This window comes from Scomber scombrus, chromosome 5 (assembly GCF_963691925.1).
Source record: "Scomber scombrus chromosome 5, fScoSco1.1, whole genome shotgun sequence".
Classification (NCBI taxonomy): Eukaryota; Metazoa; Chordata; class Actinopteri; order Scombriformes; family Scombridae; genus Scomber; species Scomber scombrus.
In genome coordinates, this window is record NC_084974.1 from 21,300,316 (window position 1) to 21,325,524 (window position 25,209).

At 39.2% G+C, this 25,209-nt stretch overlaps 1 protein-coding gene across 1 annotated transcript; it reads right to left on the bottom strand.

The window, feature by feature from the left end:
* On the bottom strand, positions 1-23,843 carry cog6 (component of oligomeric golgi complex 6). Its single transcript, XM_062419376.1, has 19 exons — positions 23,674-23,843; positions 23,192-23,335; positions 22,371-22,442; positions 20,751-20,809; positions 13,238-13,349; positions 12,668-12,750; positions 12,377-12,447; positions 11,503-11,596; positions 9,803-9,931; positions 8,674-8,765; positions 7,606-7,670; positions 7,424-7,515; positions 7,210-7,327; positions 6,036-6,167; positions 5,671-5,838; positions 4,576-4,683; positions 3,019-3,072; positions 2,851-2,930; positions 1-573 (listed from the first exon to the last, which is right to left on the bottom strand). Exons 1-19 carry the CDS (start codon positions 23,806-23,808, stop codon positions 426-428), a joined length of 1,956 nt encoding a protein of 651 aa, XP_062275360.1. The 5' UTR covers positions 23,809-23,843; the 3' UTR covers positions 1-425.
* Positions 23,844-25,209: the final 1,366 nt, after the last annotated feature.

Consider the following 25,209-nt stretch of genomic DNA (forward strand, 5'->3'; position numbering starts at 1 on the left):
GCGTCTTTTTGTTTTATATAATAGTCAATATTCTCAATAAAAAAAGGCAGCTGTTTTGTACAAATATGATCTCCAAACAGGGAACATGGTTTGAAAACAGACAGAAAGAAGGAGACAGTGCTTTACAGAGAGAAAAACAAGCTGACTGCATGCAACAGTCAAAGTAAATGGATCATATACATATAAATGTTCTTTCCTCATGGCTCATAGGAGGCTCTATATACAGGCATGTCTCTCTCTGAGGTCAGCGACCCACATCCCTCATTTCCCACAAAGAACCCCACCTTAACAACCACTTTTATATACATTTATGTTATTATACTGTACAAATTACACAGCTCTTTAAATAACCAGCAGGCTGTCCAGTTCTGGTGCAATCCCCCCCCTTTTATTTTGAGATCAACCAGGTGGGACAAGAGTGTCTTTCAGGAGAGCAGGCTCTGAACCTGTTGAGGTGATCTGGGCAACAGGTTCTCTGGGTCTTTGTAGCTGTTAGCTGGGCTGGTCAGTGCTGTGTAAACCTCCCTGTAGGCTCGACACACCAGCTCTGTTGACTGTCGGAAAATCTGGTCCCTGCACAAACAGATAAAACTCTTTAGATTCTTACACTTGCAATATAAAAGTAGTGGCAGTGAACAGGCTTTTTAATTAGGTACAACATTTCTAAATTGGACATGCAGAGCTATGCTGTAATTAGTCACTGATCAAAAACTGAAATAAGTCAGCCATGAGTAGGAATTTGTCCTAATTACTTTTTTTTGTTCAGTGACCAGTGTGTGCCCCCACTGTGTCAAAACAATGAGTGGCAGTATGTGGTGCACACTGCCATCTATGGATACATATTACAGCATTAATGCACTGCATCAGATGTAAGCAACTGCAACACATACTGAGTTAGCAAAGAAAATATTAGATAAAGTCAAATGTTCCTCCTCTTCTACATTTGCTGCCATATTTTAATGTAGACATGTGAAGTGTTACATTATGTTTCATTTTACCGATTTCTAGAGGAGATGTTTAAAATATCCAGTCATGTCTCTGCATATCATCTTTTTAGCATTTTTCTTTTGTTGATTACTTTAAGGCATAGATGATTGATAAGTCCCTTGGAGCCTACAACAAAATGTAACAAGGAACATCTAAAAAAAACCTCATCCTGTAAAAGAGATTGAAAGACATAATGTAACCTTTTCTTGCAGTGGAGATTGAGTGGAGGATGCAACAGTCGGACTGAAGAGCCCAGTGAGAGGACTCAAGTCCTCAGTTGTATCCCACTCAGGCTCTTGAGATCCATGTTTTTAATTGGCCCACAGAGAACATAGAACCACAACACTGTGTATAACTCCTTACACTACATCAAGTGCACTAACGAGAAATGTGAAATGAAGGGAGTCTAAAAGTACATTCCCATTATTTGTGCACTCCAAAGACTAAAGCTGTGTATACAGACAAAACGTATATGCATCCTTTTTGTCATTTATAAAGCTTTGTGTACTCATAGTTCTGTCTTATAAATCTGTCATTGTAGAACTAGGCCATGTACCCGAACCTCATTTATACTCCCATGCCTTTAACCAGTCTTTAGATTTGTCAATTAAACAAATGGGAAAGAAGTGCAGTTGTACAGAGTGTGTTGACAGCCAATACAGTAATTACACGCGACCATTACGCACAGCTGTGCGGCTCTTTCTTGTGTCTATATTATTAAGTCATCACATGGATCTGTAAACCATCATCACCATCTCAGAAATGTAAACAATGATTAGTTTTGTTGCTCTCATATCTCAACAAACTTTACAAGCTGTGTCACAACTACTGGTAAAAAAAAAGAGAATATTAACAGCAAAATAAAATGTTGATTCCTATGTAAATTAAAAGTGATAAAATGAATCACACAAAAATGATTATCAATATTATGTTTGTAAATGCACCTTTGATTGGCATTTTACAAATCTAAAAAAAAAAAAATCACAATCAGTGCAGTTGGTTGTTAATAAAAGAAAACAATGGTTTACTGAAAGATACTGTCTCTCGTCACATAACCCTCAGATTGCTTAAGAAAAGTGAGTACGTTTGGTGTGAAGAATGCGTGAATTGCGCACGTCCTTACCGCACAGTCTGTGTTTATAAATACTAGCTTATATACAGGGAATGGCGTATGGATGGTTTTTGTCTGTATACAGAGTTTATGCATCTGGCCCCAGGAGTGATTTCAGAGTGCTAGTGGGTGTTTTTTGTGTATTTAGGTGAGCAGAGAAGCAGACGTGAGAGATAGCGGGAGAGGGAGAGAGAGAGAGAGCGAGAAAGACAGGGAGGAGGAATGATTTCAGGGAACGAGTGTGAGTGAGAAATGGACCAGAAGCTAATTAATGGCGTCCTGCCCATCAGTCCTCCCATGTCCATTAATAGAGAACATTAACCTGAGGTACAGAGTGCTCCTCAAGCCTGCTGCACTTCCCAGTAAACGTGACTCATATAAAGAGCCCTCCATTGTAGCAGCTGGACTGAGCTAAAAGCATGTGCATTTTCTGATCAGTAAGACAAATACAGGCAGTCATGCCGACCGCTCTCTCAATGTGTTGGTGGCTTTAGCAATTTAGCATCTAAACTCTGTGCATTTAGTCGAGTGTTTTGTTTGGAATGCAGTAATGATCGTATTACATCTGGTAAACTAATGAATGTTCAACATTATTAGGTCAACGCTCTTGTGCTATTTTTATCACTCTGAATGTGCTCTTTACCCTGTTGAAACACCATGCAATGTGGAACACATTTAACTTGAAGCCTGAATGTTGCAATTCTTTCCCTGAATAGAGAGAATGGCTATAAACATTAGGGACAGGAACTCACTTGATGGCTGCACTGAGCAGGAAGTTGAGCTGGGGCATCACAAGAGTGTCAGGCGACGACAAGTACCTATCAAACTGGACCTGTTGTTTGTGCGAGAGACGTAACAGCAGATGATGAGATGAAGAATACAGGGAAATCTGCTTTATAAATGCACGCAGTGTTACTCACCATCGCTGCCTTCAAGGAGGAGCTATCCATGCTGGGGAGGAGGGACAGAGGACCCTATGAGAGGAAAAAGTAAACATCAGCTTGGAATCCAATTCAAGGTTGCAACAACTGAAAAGGAACATTTAATCTCAGAACTGAATGACGGTCAAGAGGCTGAGGTCCTTTATTCGCTAAGGTTATTCAGAGTGCTGCAAGGTTTTTCCTTTCTGTGTGATTTGTCTACATTGCCCTGATCAGCTACTAAAAATGGATGAAGGCAGGGATACAGTGATGCCTAAAAAAATAATGTTTCCTCTGGCCACCAAAGTGTATAACAAGGATATTTATTTTTTCTAAAAAATAAATCACAATTGTTTAAAGCATCATGAAACCTTCATGAAAGAAAAAAAGAGGATTTGGTAAGAGATTCATAATGTTTATTAGATGTCAATTTATTGCTCAGTCCTAATTTAAACTGAATAGATTAAATGGGGGAAAAATTAAATAAAATTCACCCTTTTATGAATAAACTGAACCTGGACATGTACCTCCTTAAATCTCACTGTTAACCAGACAAAAACTGTGCAGAGCAAATACAAGACTGACTTTGTGAACACAACAGCAGGTACCTTTAAGGCAATTAGCTGACACTGATTACCCACAATGGCTACATTAAGTAAAGCTTAAATGCTTAAATTGCCAACATTAAAAGCAGCAAATAGATGCCAGTGCAAGGGTCAAAACTACAGTGCGGTGCCTAAGTGTAATTTTATGGGAATATGGGCACATTAACAAACACACTATGAGTCTACAAACTCATCTGCTTGCTGTTAGTCAGTGGAACAGTTTTGTTATAATCACTGTTTCTGATTTGTTCATCCGATGTATCTCAGAAAATTACAGGGATAAAATGTTAAACAGATAGTGAAAGTCAACCTTAAAAGTCTAGAATAAACTTTGGAAATTTTGTCAGTCGTTGACATCTGGGATGCCGTCGAGTGTAGACAGTGAGTCTTAATCTTTTCAAACAGAAGACTATTTAAGGAAAAAACCCAAGACAGGCCACCCGAGGAGAGAAGTAGTCTGCTGCAGAATGACAGTTCTTGATTGAGCTTTGCGTTGAGCTACAGCAGGAGCAACAGGGTGTGGTGTGTCCTGACATGACCTGGGGTTTCAAGACTCGCATGCTAAACCACAACTATGGGTCTCAGTCAGCTCAGTGGCAAAGTGTGTTATAATGGGAGAGGAAGGCTCCAGGGCATCAGCACTCTCATCTGCACAGGACACTTTGAGGAAGCTAAAATATTTTAATAGAATAACAAGATCTCTCTCCATTCTCATATGAAAATCTGAAAATATTATGCCCTAATAAAGACATTGGTCATGTGTAACCATAGCGATTGCGATTGTAAAGCCCAGAGAGGTAGTGTAAACAATATGTCAGTACCTGTGTAATATTAAAAAAAGGAAGACCATTAGGGAGTCATACAGGAGTTATGTCAGAAAAAAACCACAGTTCTATAACTTCACAAGTGACTGCATATGAAAGTGTGGTTGTAGTTAAGTGCCACGTGAGACCTGTTCAGCACTGTGCTGCTGGACACAACTGTAGATATAACTGAGTCCGGCTCTGGTCAGCACGTAGGATGCCTGCTCGTTGATCAGGGTGTCAAGGTGAGCCTCGATCTGAAAAATGAGGGAGAGAGTGGTTTAAAATCCAGTCTAATGCTGCATTGTGAACTAATGGTACTTGTGGTTAATGGAGAATCACTGTGCTATTGATAATGAAACTTCCACAGGAGCTCTTGTGGTGCTCAATTACAAAAGATGTGCTAAAAATAAAGGGATGGATGGCGCATTTGAGCATGATGTGGCGAATATATATGACGCACACCCTTTTATGAGACAGCATATTAAATTATCTTAATAAAAGATTTGGGCTCGATGGGTTTTAATGAAAGGAACAAGAATAATTAACTATTTTAATGAACAATACCACAACGCTCAGACAATGTGATGACTGTAAGATGAGCATTCATGCTGGATAACATTAGTGTTCAATCATTCAATTCGACTTAAGAAGGTGTAGTTTGTTATTAGAAGATTGTAATTAAATGTTAATGGATATGGAAGCCTATAGGGGACTATATTAAAATGATAATGTAAACTTGAAAATGTTAATGTAAGATCCCAATAGCATTAATCATGTTCCACATATGTATACATACATATGTGGAACATGTTTAATAACTAATGAAAATGCAACCATGGAGTAGCAGGATGGTGTCCCGCCTACAGAGAATCATTAACGTTATAACTGAAGACCCGCCTTGATGAGAAGACAAATTGCAGGTTACACTACAGTGAGGTACAACTTTGAAAATTAAATGTCAAATAGCCTTTCAATTTTCATTTTAATATGGTCAGAATGTCCATACAAGTATGTGAAAATAAAAATGCAAATTCGATTAATGCATTTTCATTTTCATTTTATCTCAAATAACACGGTCACATTTGGAAAAAACTGTCATAGTACTGTGGAATTATATTTTCAAGTTTACTACTATATTTCTAAAAAAAAGTCCCATATAGGCTTCCATAAATGGATACCTAAAAAAATGAAAACATAAATCAATTCTCAAATGACATGAGTTGTATTATGTGAGGGCAGACCTGGAACTCAAGCATCTCAAGCCTCTTGTCAGTGAACTCAAAGAGAGCCAGTGTAGTCTTCATGACATACAGTGAGTTGACCATGTAGGTAGCCATGTCAGCGGTACCAAGGTTACTGGCTGACACAGTGCACAACTGCAGGAGTGGATCCAAGATGCAAGAAAGCACCTGGAAGAGAAGAGGTAAGGCAGATCCTTATGAGGTGAGACAAAATATCACTGAACAGGTGATAAAAAATATTAAACATTAATATTAAACACATTAACAGGCAATAATTGCTTAAAATATGACAGTAAAAAGAGGCCAGTTTGACTTTTCTCACATCTTTTCCCCACCCTGAACATATTCACAAAATATGCGTTTACCTGAGCAAAGTCAGCCTGACGGGCATCCAGAGGAACCACTGAGGAGTCGTGGGAGGCCAGGACCTCCCTGAGGAGTGACAGGGTCTGAGTGAGGGAAGCTGTGGGTCCCAGGTCTGCAGGTGGCAGCTCCACCTGCCCAGGCAGACAGGGCCAGAAGATGAGATGTATGGAGTAGAGGTAGTAGTAGGTAGACGGAGAAAAAGAGCAAAGTTATCCTTGCAGAGGATAGTTGTGTGGGCTGCAGCATTCACCAAGACAAGTGATCCTGATAACACCAAAACACTAAATATCTCTAATGAGAATGATTGGCCAAATGTACAACTGCCCCCTGCTGCTACACTGAGTCTCAGCTTGTTCTGAGCTTTTTTAGAGGAGAGCTTTTTTTTAATGAAGAGGGTTTTGATTTCACGGGATTCTGGACACACAACGGAGAACTGAGCCTGGCCACATTTGTCCACCTAATAGAGCAAATTATGAGAAGGCTGTGTTCCTGGCATTAGCTGGAATTGACACTAAAACCCTGAGGGTCTCCAATTTGATTAACACCAAGCTATAGGGATAATTATTGTAACTGCTATTGATTGGGACACAGCCAGCATATTATGTGGAAGAGCTCCTGCTCGTGCTGAGGTATACTTGGATGCCAATTTAACTAAAAGTCAAGTGTTTTTTGGCAGCTAGCACCATTTCGATGCTGTGGCCAGGAGGCCAAAAATGTTTACAAGTGCTTCAGAAATAGCCTTGTTGTCTTTGAGGGTTGAGAAGCAGAGCTGAAATACACAATGTGTGTCCACAGGGTGCAATACTGAACTGCACCGTCATTTAAGTACTTTTATGGAAGAACATTGTGAACCTTATGTCTAAAAACAAAGATTATACTGCTATCTCTCGCTTTGCTGGCAGTCACTTACTTTGACATCTTTCTTTCTTTTGTGCATGGATTTTTGTAGGAAAAGTCAACTTAGGTTTGATTTTTTTTCTAATTTCTGTTGATTCCCTACTTAAGCACTAACCACACTGGATAAGAAACAACTTCATATTTTATAAATAACAAATATATCTATAAATAGACAAATTACTGTACATCAGGTGGACGATAGAATTGAACATACTGCATGTACCAGGGTAAATATTGTGGATTGGTCAAATAAACCTAATCTTATTCATACTGTACCTTGTCCATGAGTCTGCTTGCATGAAGGCTCAGACTGTTGAAGAACATCTTTTTACTGAGGATGTGCATTTCCTCAATGGTCATAAGCAAGGACGCCACACTGGTTCCAATGATAGAGCTAGACAAAGATCATATGGGACAATTCATCAATGCAGCATGAATGGATAAACGACAGATATGTTGTTATGTTGCATACATCAAAAAGCTGAAATACCTGATGGTGTGGTGGTAGAACTTCAGCAGGTTGGACAACTTGTAAAGAAGGACGGCACCTGGCTCAGCCACAATGACCTGTTCAATCCGAACCTGAGGGACAGATCAATAATGATTGAATGCATGATTAGAACATGACAGAATACTGTGGCTCCTTCTTCCTAAACTAATGTGGTTCCTCACTTTTAGCGGCCTGCACACTCCCTCAGTGATGTGTCCAACCACCTCCTGCATGTTCTCCTCCACGCCTAATGAAAAAGGAATCCGCACGCACACACACACACACACACACACACACACACACACACACACACACACACACACACACACACACACACACACACACACACACACACACACACACACACACACACACACACACACACACACACACACACACACACACACACACACACACAGTCAAGGTAAACTGAGATTCAATGCATCAACACTTTCAAGGGTATCATAAATATGAGCAGTGTTAATTAATGCATCATTAAGGAAAAATGTCTTTATTGGAAAAAAAGTAAGTTAGTATAAGCAGTAGCATATTCATTGAGCATCCTTTACATTACAGGGGGATAAATAAATGTATTCAATCAAATCAATCTTAAGGTGCATTCACAGATTTGAGTAAAATCCAACTGTGGAACATTTTTTTTAAGTTCACAGGTGACAGCAGTTATTCAAACCCACCCACCTGAAAAATCATTGTTTTTTTCCAAATGTGTGAAATAATAAATATTAAGTACAGAAAACTACTCCAAAGGGATGTGAGGAGGTAAATGTTGACATTTTTTACAGCCAGGATTTAATAGCTTAGCATAACTTAATTGATCAAAGTCTCAACTGATCCCCTCACTGAGTTGTCTTCATTCTTTACTGCTATGAAAACTAGAGACGGTAAATCCGGGAAACAAGCACAGGATTAGTCTGCCAGGCTGAACTAAATGTACTGGAATTGGATTTGTTCACACTTTTTAACTGTTGCCAAAATGTCTAACCTAATGGAGTGGCTGGTTACTAAAACTCTGTCTAATAAACAAGCTATGACATTTGTTTACAAGCAGTGGTTCAACAGTAAAATACACTATATTTCATGGAGGTACCAATGAGCCACCAATGAGGTAAAAAACAAAAAAAACAAAACAAGCTGTAGGTGTGATCACATTGTTTGTCATTTAAGGTGTGGCATGAACCGGATAATGGAAAACTACACACTATGTAATTAGCATGTGGGAAGCGTCATACCTTGCAGAGTGATTTGTTTGAGCAGAGCTTCTAGATGCTCTTCCTCTGAGGCAGTGGCTTGGTGCAGCCAGGCCAGCATGTCCCCAACATACCTGAAAGATTGAAAAACCAGTCTGTATTAAACAGGACGTCACTGAGGGGCTAACCGGAGGGCTAATCTTACCGTGTCCTGACCACAGCTACACTGAAGCATGGGTCATCGTGTTTCACTCCGCTCACACACATGCACACAGTTTTAGTGTTATATAATGGTGGAAAGCCGCAAGGTAAACTTGAATGATTGTGTGTGTGTGTGTGTGTGTGTGTGTGTGTGTGTGTGTGTGTGTGTGTGTGTGTGTGTGTGTGTGTGTGTGTGTGTGTGTGTGTGTGTAAGTACGTGCGTGTGTAAGTACGTGTGCATGTGAACGAGGAGGATATAGGGAGGTGAGAAAGAACTTGATGTTCTCAGAATTGCTGATGCCCCCTATTAAAGTGGAGGTGATTTTGTGTTCCAAACATGGCTTGTATTCTGAGAAAATCTCCCATTTGGCTGCTGGGCAAAGGAGCAAAAGTGAAGAGGATGTGGTGCAACAGGAAACAGAGACATGTTTAGACACTCCTTGAAAAAAACAAACATAATTTGAAATCAAATTTCACTCTCAGGGGTTTGGAACAAATTCTAATTAATTTATAGATCCAGGGCATGTGACATTTGCAATCACACAACAGATATACTGTGCATTTGGGAAGGTAGAATATTTATATCTTTAATAGTTTATTAAAGGGACGGTTATGTTTTTGTACTTGATTTATTTTAGCGTCAGACACCCCATTGTTTCCATTCAAATGTCTTTGTGTAGCTTATAGTTCTTCTGAATAGTAACACCATTCTAACAGATTAATATTTTGTGATAACTAAAATTAATCCCAACTGAACAAATACTTCAACAGGAAACAGGTTGGAAGTAATGTGTCACTTGTTTCAGTTGAGCTTGTCAATTATCTTTGGAAATGCATAACGGTTTATCTTGTGTGTTTAAGGGGGGCTTCTCTTTGAAACTGCAAACATCAATTAATCGAGACATCAATGCTGAACTCCCCAATCAGCATACCTTTAAGAAATGTTTCACAAATGGGATTGGAGCAGTACCTCATGGGGTCATGTGAATGCATCTCTATAGGACGGGGAGTTCCTCCTGGCCCACCCCGTGTGAGGGCATCGATGAAGCCTCGTACCACCGCACATCTACGTGCAGTCCCAAACTCATCCAGAGTGTACCTGACCAAACACAAGAGAAAGAAGGCAACATTCAAAACCTCAAACCTTTTGTGAAAACGAGGTGGCCACAATGTTTTCCTGCAGAATGTGTTGGAGGTCAGTCGTTGACATAAATCAACAATGCAGGCAGCTTTTCCAAAAGGAAAGAGTTTGAGGTTGTTTTGATTACTTGGCGGTGGCGAGCTCTTTGTCAGACTAAACAGAAGATAGTGCTGAATTAAGATTCCAGGAACGCCGGTTTTTATTCTCTCAGCCTCAACATCCCCAGCCCACGCATGACCTTGGACACTTTCTGGGCACCGAGACAGGTGCGTTTCCAAGAATGCAGCATGGACAGGAAAAAGATTTGCCATGAAAACATATTTTGAAGTAACGTGAGAAATTTTAGGGACAAAGTTGAACTCACAGTAAGCATTGGGAAATCGGTGAATCTACGCAATTCTGCACTCTACGTGAGCACACACTGCTCTCTTGTACTGGCGAGTATGAATCATTTGGACAGATATTGATATTCAGTGTTTTTATAAAACATTTGATTCCTTTCTTTTATATATATATATATATATATATATATATATATATATATATATATATATAAACTCCCTGATTGAGTCAGTGATTGCTTTAAAATAACTGGGTGTAAAATGCATAGAGGCTGTTCATATGTACTTTGGGCACTTCAAGGCCTGAATTAAATAGTTACGTGTCATGATTCTCTTTTATCTTTTAGCTAATGTACTAAAAAAAAGCTGTTGACTTGAAAGAGGGGTTGAATAAGGATTCAAAACAAAGTAAATCAAGGACATCAGTGGACAACAATCTTTACATGATGCACATTTTCTGTTATACAGCATATACTTCTGTGTTTTGACCACTAGCTGCACTGTGGAGGAAATGATTTGATGAGCTGGTTCACACATTTCTGCAGTCTTCCAAATGTAGCCAAATGCATTTTGGAGAAAAAGACTAAATATAGACACAACTGATTGTTTACAGTGTAACTGAATCTCATACAATGTCTCAAATACAGAAGATCAGCTCAGAAATTCTCACAATTCATAAGGACTCATTTTGTTGAGCACAGTTTTATTAAACTACGAGAGTGTATGTTTTCAGTGCCACTTCTTTTATATTTTGGCAGTGCTTTTTTATGGGTTTGCGCTTTTTTCACCCAGTGATTGCAAGATGGCGACATTTTCTGTTGCTCCAGGCAGTTTGCACTGTTGTTTTCTAATCAAGAACCTCTTTGTTTCTTTTGCCAAGACCACATCGGTGACAGAGATGGCAAGAATCTCTCTGGCCATAAACTCTCACAATGTGGGATGTGGGGTGCCCACAGAGGACAGATACAGAGTGAAACGTATTGCTGCCTTCTTTGTCAGTGAAGAGTTGTGTCAGTAGACTTGCCCCATTGATGCCTTGATTTTGGACGTAAAAAATTCATCACTTCTACTTTTTATTAATGCTCTTAGAAGACACTATAAACACTGATTGGCATGGGAATGAAGACAAATGCAGTAACGACATTACAGTATGTTGTTTCGACAAATAAGTTAGGGTTTGTGAGTTACTTGTAAAGGACAGGTCGGTCCTGTAAGGCCTCCATGGCTTGAGTCAAAACAGGGCTGATATCACAGCTCTCCTGGGTCAGTCCCCTGCATTCATCTGTGTAGAAACAAAGACAATAGGACAAGAAATGAGCACTATCATCCAACCAGTGAAACAGCTGCAGTCTCTCTAGTAACTATGCTTGTGTTGTGTTGTCAGAGTTGCTAAATGTTTTGGACCATAACAACTCTGCTGGCAACAACCATACCAAAGCACGGGGAACATTTTTCAATCATATTTTCCCATGAGCTTTTCCCAAGACGTCGGTCAGTTTACTTATGCTTCAGACAATACCAACAATGACCAGGATTTAGGGTACTGGGCAGTCTTCCACACTGTTGAGAAAATGGGTCAACACACACTACCACTGACGTAGCTTACTGAATGCTTTAAATACTAAATGATATTAAGCAAATATCCTCTTCAGAAAATGTGTTTATATTATTTGGACTGTATAATTACACAAATTTTGTTTCTTTGATCTATACAGTTTATTTTTATTTCAATTATATAGACATGATTACTATTGATATAGAGGATATTATACACATGTCCTCAAATGCTATTACAGGATATTTACTTTCACTTGAGAGAGCACAGTTTTATATTTAGTTACATCCATTAACAAAAAAAAACTTAACTAGCACTAGCAAAAAAAATCAGATGTCTGAAGACAGAATTACAGTTTGTTTCATTAAGTTTGACAAAATGCATTAATGTCTCTTCTATTTGACAACACGACACTGAAAATTCAGTATGGAAACCTCAAAAGGGTCATAGTGAGTCAGTTTTATCCCTTGCCACACCCGTGGCATTAACTCTGTGTACTCTACTCACTCTGAGCCCAGCGGTAGAGCTGCTCATATGATGTCTCCTGTAACACGGCCATCTGCTCCATGATCTCTAGCCTAGAACAAGTACACAAACCAAGACCACACATTACATACTCATGACCTGCACCATAGTGTCAGATCCCTGACAGAGACATAAATACCAGACCTGGATGTTTTTTTCCTACCATTCAGGTTCATAAATTTAACAACAAGAATAAAATCACTGTAAAAAAACACTTTCTGTCTGAAGAAGTGGAGCACAGAGTAACACTGTGCGGTGAGACATGCACTTTACCCTGCAGTTTGCTGGTTGGTTCGCAAGAGGATTTTCACATCCTCGTGGATGTGCTTCACCCGGCTGAGAACTTTGAAGAAAGCCTGGAAAAAAATAAAGGACACATAATAAATCTGTTAAACTAAAAATTACAACTTTGGTAAAATGTTTTCTGGTGTGACCATTTAATAAATATAACCTTGATCTTAAACTGTACGGTGTCATTTCACATGTTTAATTGCTTATAATCATATTATAATCTAACAGTTTGTAGAAGTATCCAAGTTATTTTTAAAGATAATTTAGAACAGTATAAAGTGATGGAGAGGAACATATAATTTAACTACTTAAATTAAAATCCCTATCACATCTTACAACATATCAGATGTTATGGCATAATGTTGGCAGAGTGGGAAGAGGCATCTCCCTTCAACAGATGATCCAGGTAATGAAGCCTCTCAAGCAACAGACAGCTGCTGATTGGCAAGGCACAAATCTGTGCCTGATACTGCATCCTCTCGTCATTTAGGAGCAGATGGGAGAATTCTTCACAGGGTTTAATTCATGAGTGTACATCATAAGGGATATTACCTCAGTAATAGGCGCATCTCGAGCCCCTCGAAGTATTGCCATCTCCTCATTAGATAGCTGAAACTTGGCAAGGAAAGCCTGGGCAACCTGGGCTCTAACCTCAAGACGGTGACTAAGGGAAAAGGAATAAATGTTGTCATTTCCTTCACTTGTCACTGTTGCCCTTTGATATTTTCTTATTGTAATACTTTTTCATTTAGTCTGGCCTTTGTGTGTCATCTTTATTTGTTTTGTCTGTCTTCCAGGCCCCTTGGGAATTTTTTAATCAAACAAAAGTGCTCAAATGTTTTCTTCCTCTATTTCAGTCTTTCATCACTGAGCTTTATCATTGTGCTCTGTCAAAACCCTTGTGTTTTTTCAAATAAAAAGCCCTATTGGGGAAAAATAGAACCAAGTTAAATGCTGTAATTTAACATCAAAAATAGGGATGCCTGTCAACAAGCTGTAATGATTGAAGTCACACAGTAGATGGCAGTCATACTCCTCACACAATCATTTGCTGGCAGTGAACTGTAAGTGAAACTACAGGACTGAGGACACAGAGTGGAGATATCATGTGCAGCAGTCAGAAAATAAATAACAGAGGAAGACAAGAGGAACAAAAAGAGCACAGAGCCAGATACTGGCCAGGTTTTGTCTCTATCAATAACTGCAGAGCGATCACTATCAGTGTCACTATAAGTGTCCCAACACAATAGTGACCATGGCAACTGCCCCAGTCTAACAGGGAACTCTGTCACGGGATAGCAGAACAACAGTGAGTCCTCCCACTGTCCCCATCTTTCTGTCCAAACCACCTCGTCTATATTCCCTCCCTCCGTGTGAAGGCAAGGCTGGATCAGTAAATCACCAGGTTGTTTTGGTGGAGGAGAAAAACCCAACATTATCCGACCATTGTCTCTCACACGGCTATTACCAGTGACCAGCCAGCTGGAAGCAAAGGGTTGTAAATCTGTAGGAGGACTCTATGATTCAGTAAAAATGTATATTTGTTGAGCCTCACACACAATGGCTCGAGGCTTCTTTGTCCTTAATGTATTTTGTGTGTTTGGGTTTTGTCACAACATACTAGGACAACAGCTTGGTTGGACCGCTACCTTTAACTGGACTACTACACACACAGATAGGCTTAATGAGCTTCACAGCGACAACCCAGTTGTACCACTACTTAAAAATACCTTCTGAGGCTGTTACCAAAATCCTCTAATCCAAATGTAATTGTGGTACATTACTTAGGCAACGTAACATAATATTTTTGTATTAAAAGTGGCTGTGACTACCCAAGCCTGCACACACAAAACAGAGAGGATAAAGCTGAATGAGAATTATTTAGAAAGAGCACACATTTAGTTATGGAGAGATAAAAAATAAAAAAAAGCTATCTGATATTCCACCACAATTACAATTACAAGACTCGGTCAAAACTTAGTATATTGCTGGACTGTGACCGACCATTCAGCTGACCAATGGTGAAACTTCATCTCTCAGTCAGTTTCCCTCTTCCAACAAAGGTGATTCAAGTGATAAGCTCATCATCAAGCTCTACAGAAGCTTGATAAGGACCCATTTATTTGAATCAGGTGTGTTGGAGCAAGGGAAACATCTAAAACATGCAGGGCAGGGTCACCCCAGGACAAGATTGAAATACACTGGTTTATAGGTCTGGCCTGCTGCGGTCCAGCCAAAAATAACAAGCTATGCTAATGGATCATTAATCAAACTGAGTGATGCATAAATTAGAGAAACTATTTTGCATGTTAACATGCTTGTCTTCACACACAACCATTATTAATGTAAAGTCTTCAAACTCTTGTAGAATGAGTGGCTACATTTGTAGGAAAAGAGAGGCTTGTATCACTAATATGCAAATCTATGCAGCAAGCTTTTAGTGAAATCTAATTGGATAATCTGTTCTATAGTGAAGAACTGCAGTGCAAACATGGAATTAGTATTGTGACAGGTTCTTGAGTTATTATCTTCACAAGAAAACCGGCAGAAACGTGCACATACATAATGTGTGTGTGTGTGCGTGTGTGTGTGTGTGTGTGTGTGTGTGTGTGTGGGGGGGGGGGGGGGACCCACATAGCAGTTTTAGTAGATAGGAAATTGATTGGCCATCCGATGATCTTAATAATGTTAATGATCTAAAAGGCTTCATAACCTTATCTGCTCAGCCACATTTAACATGCCATAGCTTGGGATTTCATGAATGATGCATTTAAACCACAGACTTCTAGCAACACAGAGTGTGTCTGTGTGAATGTGTGTTTACTGTGTTTATGATACATTTAAATGATCCACTGATGTTGAGCTAGTACAGTAATAGGGAATTTTTCTAAAATGGAGTTAATTTGGAATGACTTAATTCAATTGATTAATACTTGATTACTTGTCATTGAAATGCAGAACATACAAAAAGATACATTTGTGAAAGGGTAAAAGGTGATGTTCATTGTTGTCTTTGCAACAAACCACTTGAACTGTGTTAATGTCATGTACTCAACTTTCGGTGTGGAAAATAAGATCTCATGAGTCTCATCATAGAGCAGCAACTGTTTTCACCTCTTCATGCGTGAGAGAATCACCCCTAGAAGACAAGAAATGCCCCCAATTTCTCTCATCTAGGCTCTGAGTGACAGACCTGTTCCTCCAGGATGTAAATCACAACAAACAGACATGCTGCACACGCCTGTACAAGGTGAGGAGAGGAGGATTGCGGGAGCTAAAGCAGAGGGGAGCAAGGCAACAGTGGAGCAGCAGGATCTTTTTTCTACAGCACTGTCAGGACTTGACACATTCTTCTCCAGACTACAATTAACAAATACCAGAGAGAGGCAACATACTTGAGTGAATCGGCAAAATCACACTGTAAAGACAAGTATGTAAAGACTCTAGGGCTAGTGGTTCCAAGAAAAGATGAATGAGGTAACCCCTTTTTTTGAAGAATGCCCAATAAGTGCAGGTTACACAATGTGACATGACAGGGTGAAATGTATACGTAACAGACTACAGTGCACTAAACACTTAACACGCTGCAGTGTGTAAGGCTCTGTCTCTTTGTTTTGTGTGCTCAGATTTCCCAACTAGGCCGATTGATTTTGTCTGTTCAAGCACGGAAAGCATTTAAGCTATATAACGCAGCACAATCGCATCAACAGCTTTGCCAAACTGAAACGCTGAAATTATCTGCGCCTCCTTAATTACCGGACCGTCAACTTTTAGAAAAAAATTGAAAGCGTGATCAGCAAGTAACATTTACCAAGCTTGCAAGTAATTATACACAATAGAAAGATAGCAGACAAGGTTATCACTTTCCTAAAGGTAGACAGTGAAGATAAACGACAAGAAATGATTCACAGGGCATTGTGCTAACTGATACAGATCGAAAGATTAGGAGATCAACTGCATGCGAACCATGTGACCAACCCCTCTCATAAGTTGTAAACCATGTGGGTTGATTATCCATTAAAATCTATTAGGGGCCATTTCAAAGGCTTGCGTGGAAATTTGGCATTCACAAAGCTGTTAGTTAGCTACGCGCCAATGATCACAGAGTGCAGTCGCAGCCAGTCCCATCAGAAAACACAAAGGCATACTCACAGCCATACCCTCATTAACAGCCAGCTGAGCCTTAATAAGGCTCAAGTGTCACTTTACACAGGTTGTCATTTACAATCTGAAATCCCTGATGTTCTCTCAGGGGTTTCAAAACTCCTGATTTATTAATGACCTACACAGAAGTCATACTGAGAGCATTTGCTTTATTTTTGGAGAAAAAACTGGCACAAATGACAATATCTGGTAATTCATCACAGGTTATGCTAACTACTGTGGGGTATTTGAGGTTACTAAATATATCTACATTGTTCTATGGCATTCAGCCAAACTACTGCTACTGAGTGGTTCAGTAATAGCTGGTCAATTAAGCCAACAGTCCGACCCCTTTACGCAATCCATAAAAATATCCGTTGGTGAGATGTCTCAACTTGTTCAGCTTAATAACATGTCACTGTAATACAAAGATCACACTGTGCAGGACAGGTGTGCAGTATTACGTTTAACTATGGAACAACACACAGTCTCTATTTAGTGCTGCTGCTGACAGCCTCTTTGAACAGGACTAGCCCCTGCGTGTAAACGAAACAAAAAGAGCAGCGTGTCTGAAAGCCAGCGGACAAACACAGGTTGTCTGCTCCCATTGGTTCCCCCTCCCTCCACCTTTGTTTCTGCACACTATAACCAATCTGCTCTTCCTTTCCGTTTCATTAGAGCTGACAAATGACACGGTGCCACTGGCAGGTAAGATAGCAAACAGTTCAGGACAGGCCTGCTCTGCCGGGTAAATACACATTAGCATCTGCAGAGCTTTGACAATGACTGTACTCTCTCTGCAGAGCGGCCCAACAAGCACAAAATGTGATAATATGCTGCAAATCTAACATGGCTATAATAAATGTCAACAGAAGAAAATAAATAAATAAATAAGTAAGACAGTGACTTGGGACTGCAGAGGATTGTGTGACCTGAAATAGATCTGACCCAGAAGACTTGAGTGGTGCGGTGCACAGGGGCTGGCTGGTGGGTGGCTTAAGAAGGACAGCTTGACTGCACACTTCCCCTGGCAGCTCTTCTGAGACAAAATTGCTAAAGACAAGGTCAAAGCCCAGCGTGCAGACACCATCCCATCTGGCTGCGGAGTCATTGTGGCTTTGCGAATGAAAATGTCAAACAGACAGACAGCAGGTCCAAAAGGGACCTTTATGCAAAGAAAAAGACAAGGCAGGGGGGCCACTCAAAAAAAGGGCATTCACGTAAAAACCTCTGACCGCTTACCTTCAACAAGGCCCCCCTGCACAAAGCAATATGAATTGTATTAATTCATTGCACATGTGCATTCATTGGTGGCTTTATTCCCACTGGTGTAATTGACTGCTCTTAGATTCAGAGCTCATCTCCTTCCTCCTAAATCTCACCGCCTCCCTCCTTATGCCACCTTTTCTTCTAGGTCCTGAAGCTGCGCCAGCGGAGCATAGAATTGCAGCAGTACATCACAACTGTCAGCAGTGTCTTTTGCCAGAAATCTACATCATCTGTGCCCGAGCCCCTGCCTCTGTGTCAACTCGCAAGGTCACTGAGCACTGAGGTCACAGCCGCCACCGATGCTAATTAACCCCACCCCAACCCCCGCCTATCAACTAACAAGAGCAACTGTTTTATTTTCACATCCCTGTCAACACTCTGCCAGCCAAATTCATGATACCCCGATTCATTTTATTGGCAGGCTCTAAACCCACCGCAAAAAACCCATCAGTATTCCAAGAGTTGTGGATGGGTGAGCACCATAGCTACACTATCTGCCTCCACTCATGACTCTATGTCATTGTGTGCATATATTGGATCTGCATATCTGATGGCTCCTAATGCGTGTTGTCAGCAAATCTCAATACACATGCTCAAATTGAGAGCTCGCTTGATGAGCTGCTCACCAGTTGTAATAGCCTGGCTTCAATAAGATCAGGGAGTAGCGCAGAGTAAATGGGAACTACTTTGATGTGTATCTCAAGGCCAAACATCACAAGACATGACGAATAAAACAAAATAAAACTCCATTAATGATGATTGCTGCCCTCCTTATGCAAATAGACAAGCGCAGGAAAATATTCATCGACCTCATAAATCTTTCATCCCTCCTCATCAAAAATAAAGATGTGCTTGAAAGTTCTTCCTGCCCTGCACCAAATCTCTCCAACTGCTGACCCTAAAGAGAGAGGCTGCATTTTATAGACTACAACATTTCTCTACAACTTAAATGGTGTTTTAACTTGGTGGGTCATATCTTTATTTGTGCAAATATGCCAAATTATCAGTATGCAATTTTAAAGTTGTGGCCTAGTTACGTTAAAGCTGGAGTGCAGGACTTTTACTTATAAATTAATCTTCCATTACATTCAAAACCTTGCCAAACAAAGTCACACAATGCTGATTAAGCCTATCACTGCCAGGTAAATCTTTAGATTTCACAGTATACCAGAGTTTATGAATGTGATGTTGGTGGTGCATTGACAGTGATGCAATTTACGTCAAATAGCTTTTGGTTTGCTACTGTTAACCAGGGCAGACTGTCCTCAGTAAGCCCCAATCATATTGCGTTGCCAGGGTGGGGACCAGCTCATGTTAAAAGCTTGAGGGGTCTGCAATGATGACATCAGTTTTTTAAATTATAATAACTGCAAGAAGGGGAGACAAAAGTGTCACACAGCAGGTTTAAAGGAGGAGATTCCCTTCAGTTTCCGGTGGTGTCAGATATTCAGTAAAGTGCAAAGGCAGCTCCTGAAAAACAAGGAAGTGCTTGCATAATCAGTCTCCCTTTCCAAACACTGTGTGTGCCATAAAAGCTTATCTCTTGCAAAGTGTACAATGCTGTGCCCGACGTGTGTTTTGATAGAAGTGCTATTTGTCTGGAAACTCGTCTGAATAGAAAATAGAAAAAAGGGGTAATTTCTCTGTGGAAATGAGACACCAGAAGATTGGGGTGTCTAGCTTTCGACTGATGAAGATGCTTATCAGTGACATATGTGACAGATTTGCAAAATGACTTGTAGCCCCACAGCAGATAAGGGGTGGACAATTTGCAGTGAGATATTTCTTCAGCATAAAGTTGCCAGCCTTATCTCCATGATCTCCCTGACATTCTGAAATGCCAGTTAAAAGTTCAGGGCGACAGTCTCGTCATAGGGTCATATTTTACATTTTGGTGACAATTTAGTTACAATCAGATCTAAAATATCTTGTGATTCCAATAGTTGATTGCATTCCCAGACTAATTTGCACACCAAAACTTGTATAAGAGTGACCAATGCTAAGCACAAAATGTGTTTGGCATAATCCATTATAAATAGCCTTACAATAAATACGACTGTACCTAAAATGTAACATTATATTAAGACTACTGCTTTAGTAATGTGAGTGCTTTGAGATTTGGTTCATCCAATAAAGCAGTTACATTACAACCATTTCACATCATCATCCGATTCAATACAAATATAACACAAACTACAGTCACAACAATTTAAACTCAGCTGAATTAACTATTGAATAATTAAAGCTGTCCATGTTCCAAAGGTGGTAATAAATACTATATATTGGATATCATTATATTGTCTTCTCCGGTCATTCTATGAATTTGATTCATGTGGCCTCAGGAGGAAAACGGGGAAAGTGTAAGTGTAAACCATTAACAGTAAGAAATTATAAATGTATCCAACCAGGTAATATCAAGATTTAGTCAGAGGGAAATGTTTTTCTTTTTTAAGTACAGTATTTCTCTGTCTTTTTTAGGTTTAATACAATAATACACACCACACACACACACACACACACACACACACACACACACACACACACACACACACACACACACACACACACACACACACACACACACACACACACACACACACACACACACACACACACACACACAATTGTCATCACCCATTCAGAAGAAACTCACTTCTCTCCCTGAAGCTTGTTGGTTTTAACTATTAGGTCTTGAGTTTGCTCCTTGGCAGCCTGTTGAGGAAAAGGTCTTTGATTATTTGCAGTGGCTAAAATACACTTACCAGCCACTTCATTTATTACACCTGTGCAATCTGATGCAATTCAACAATACAGCTCAGCAATTTATTTTACTGCACCTTTGATACACCTTTTTTTCAATTAAAAGTGGAGTGTGTCTTATACACCAGTAAAATGCAGAGAGATGTTGGATCTGGATTTGGTTATAAGTCTGTAAAGGGCGTTCTTCACACTAAGAGCCATAACTATAACAATAAGTATAAAGATAACGATGTGAGCGTCCACACTTATGAACTATAATGTCCTATAAACAGGGGTGTCAAGCATGCGTTGCATGTTCCAGCTGTGTTGGCAGCTAATGAAAATAGACCCATTCCTGCTATATGTTCTCTGAGAAATTAAAAAAAAAAAAAAAAAAAGGGTTCACAGGCAGGTGGTGATTCAGTATGTTGCTCAGAAGTATTTCCGGACACTACTTGCTGTGATGTTTCAGTATTTACAGACCAAACTGATGTTGAAATGCGATGTGCAAAAGTACACAGATGACCAACTTTAATTGCACAGTGGTAGAGAACACAGATCTGAAGCTTAAAGATTCACTAATTTTGTTGTTTTTTCCACTGGATGGAACAGAGGATGATGCTTTGTTTGACTCTGTGACTAACACAGAGTCCGAGGACAGTGTTCTTGGTGAGCCTTACAGTGAATTGGGTGTAATATTTGTGCACAGCAACAGCTCCGATGAAGAGTTTTTTGGACTCCACTGACAATACAGCTACACACTTTATCAATTATGTTAAGTTTCTGTGTTCTTTTAAAAGGTTTAAGTGAAACTCATAGCTTAACCTGAACCCAGACTGAGTTAATATAACGGTCAAGTTCAGTTAAGCAAATTATTACTGGACCATTAACCATTAACCTGACACCCTGCTTCAGGTGTAATATTTAAGTTATGATTGTGTTTCAAATAAAAGTAGATTGAAAAAGTTTTGGGGTAACTTGTATAAACATATGTGTTTATAAATGAATAGCTACTAGTGCATTCAAATAAACCAGTCTTTAAGAGAAAATACTTTCCCCCCGCATGACACCCCCCAAAATAAACTGTGTCTTATTTACCAGCTTTTATGGTAGATTGAAAAGTGTTTCTAATACCTCCAACCATTTCTCGTGTATGTATTTTAATGGGGTGGAAAAAATATTAGGAACACCATTCATGCACTCCAGTACACCACAACCCACTACAACCTCAATAATAAACAAAAAGTAATATTAATCACCTTTCTGACAATGTCAACATAAACTGAACGTACATAAGTTTTGTAACTGTAGAATATATGACAGAGCTGTTGCATTGAATTGCATTAGATTACACAGGTGCACCTAATGAAGTGGTTTGTGAGTGTATGTTCTCAGAAGAAATGCAAAAATCAATCTGATGTCATTAAAATCGTAAAGTTGATTCATACTATGTTAAGTCTGCACAAGTCCATTTATGTTGTTTTTATGTTGTACAGGAAAATGTTTTAACACATGCCAAGAAAATATATTGTACCTTTAACCTGCTGGTCATTTCTTCACAACATATTGTCATGGCCTGCACATCTTCATGAACACTTTCAAGTTCCTGTGGAGAAAATGAAATCATTGTTACGACAGCACTAAGGCAGTTCAGACATACCTCTCTGTATACTTCTCTCAGTATTTTGAGACACTGGTGATAGCATACACCTCATAGAAAACAGTTTTTTACATTATGAGTATATCAGGATTCTGTTATTGTGAATACATTTATGTAACCTGCTGGAATCACAGACTTTTAAGTTCCCCATTTCAGTCTTCTGTCCTGTGATTGCTGCTGGTAATGGCATTTTCTCAGAAATCAGGCACAATACATTCTTAACAATTGAACTCATGTAATTTAGATCAAACTAAACTAATTCCCTGCATTTGAAGTACAGTTTATGTAAGCAAAATCAACTGTATTATCAGTTTTAATCTGGGAACTGAAACCTTTCCAGGAGTGTTTCAAAGACATCACGGCCTTAAAAGTTAAAAACCCTAAATCAAGGTTGTTGTTTTGTGTGTGTGTGTGTGTGTGTGTGTGTCTGTGTCTGTGTCTGTGTCTGTGTGTGTGTGTGTGTGTGTGTGTGTGTGTGTGTGTCTGTCTGTCTGTCTGTCTGTCTGTCTGTGTGTGAGAGAGAGAGAGAGAGAAATATTGTCAATAATTTAAAACTATATCTACTTAACTGTCCCTGCTCAGACTGTGAATGTTCCCCATCCCAAATCACACACACTTTTCCTTGTACTGGGAAATTGATGTTGTTATAAATAAAGTGTAATACATTGGACTGTGCTTGCGCTCCTCAACATTACCTCTTTTACTTCTTTAAAGATTAGTGCAAACTCCTCGTTGATTGCCAGGCTTCGTCTCTCTATATCACCTCGAAGGTTTCTCCTGGTGCGCAGACTGTTCTCAGTGAAGAACACGGACAACGCCTTCAGAGCCTCCAGCATCTCCTAAAAAATTATACCAGTTAGTTATGACTTATATCAAACTAAGGATATGTCCCCCTTTTACAGAAACCACCGGAGAAATTAAATGTCTGTCATATTTTGGCCGCCTGCTTTTTCGCACTTAAAGGGTACGTTTCATCCCCCCATCATGTAGGGGGGATGAAACGTATGTAGCAACATGTACATACTCTGCTTTACCACAGCCAGTAATGTTACTGGTTCATGTCATCAGGGAAGGTTAAAATATCCCAGTAAACCCGAAATATCTCCCGTCTTAAAGCGACTAGTTTAGCTTCATCTGCTGCTAGCTTAGTTAGCAGGGAGCTAAACTCTTAACGCACCTTGTCATTGTCGAGCCGCGTCTCCAATATTTTGTTGAGTTTCCTCGACAGCGGATTATTTGGTTGAGAAGATGCATTTGGGTTCTGGATGACAGCGGAGCTATCAGTTGAAATGTCTACTTTAGTGTCAGACATTGTAAACACAAACAAACCCTCCACGTCAACGTTTGGGAAAGGATGTTATGGTCCCGCTATAATAAATGTCCGACCAGCCAAAAGAGTACTCGACAACAAACCAACGTTCCGCTATGAAATGATTTACTTCTAATACACAAACAATGTTGGGGAGCAACTAGTTACATGTCATTTAATTACAAAATAAATGTAACTGTAACCCGTTACAGCTACTGAGAAAAAATCTTTGAAAATGTTGATCGTTACAAAGGGGGTTAAGTCTGATGTCAGACCTTTAAGATGTTGCTCAGGAGGAAGGTTTTTTTTCCTATTTTTTTCCTAATTTTTACTGAATTACTTACTGAATATAAATATTGCTGTTTTTAATTCTTTAAAATCAATGTTTTTTATATATTTTGTAAATAAATCCTGACGTGGTATTATTTGGAGCACACATGGGCTTAAATTGTGTCACAATTAGCCCATGCCAGACTATTAACTTTTTTCATAAAAATATCTTTTTTTATATTCCAATATCTACATAAACTAATGAATACATTTTCAAAGGTGAGATAAATTTTGCTTTATAAGATATGATTTCCCTTATAAATCATGTCAGTATCCATGAAAAACACCTCAACTTAGATTTTGGTGGGCTTAATGGGTACACTTTCACTAACAGCTGAAAACATTTATTAGAAAATTAGAAACCAAATGAAAAAATGTAATAAGTTGCATTACTTTGATTAAGTAATTAAAATAGCTACATTACTTATTACATTATAAATTGGGTAATTTATTGGTCCAATAACTAGTCAGTGTCAAATTAACTTTGAAAGATAAATGAATATAATCTATATAGACGAGATATCTCCAAATTAGTGGAGGTCCAGGTTGACTAACTTTATCTACTTCTCACACTGGAAAATGTTGATGAAACGTTCAAGTGCTGTTGGAAATATTCCACTTATGAGGAAACGCAACAATCAATTATTCATGGAGATAATAGTGGGAATACCCTATGTGAATACTCAAGGTCTAAGGACCTAAATCACCAGTTCAAGAATCCCAGAAGTGACCTGACTGATCAAGTATTTTACATCAAGTAAATTATGAAACATATAACTTAAAATTCCACTGTTGGGCTAGATAAGGTGTGATTTACTGTGACTTACAGTAGGATATCAGTTAGATTCAAAATGCTCATAATATTCCCAGTTGCCAGTGTAAAGTAACAGTATACCTTGAATACTGTGTAATTATGATTTTCAAGTACTCAGTTATTTGCTTAACCAGTTTCAACACTACATTATTCTGGTAATTTTGCCTCCATAAATGTTGTATTTTTTGTGCCAGTTAAAAATCTTTTATTTCTGTTTATTTACTGATTTACAAAAAAACACATTGAATGCAAAAGATAAC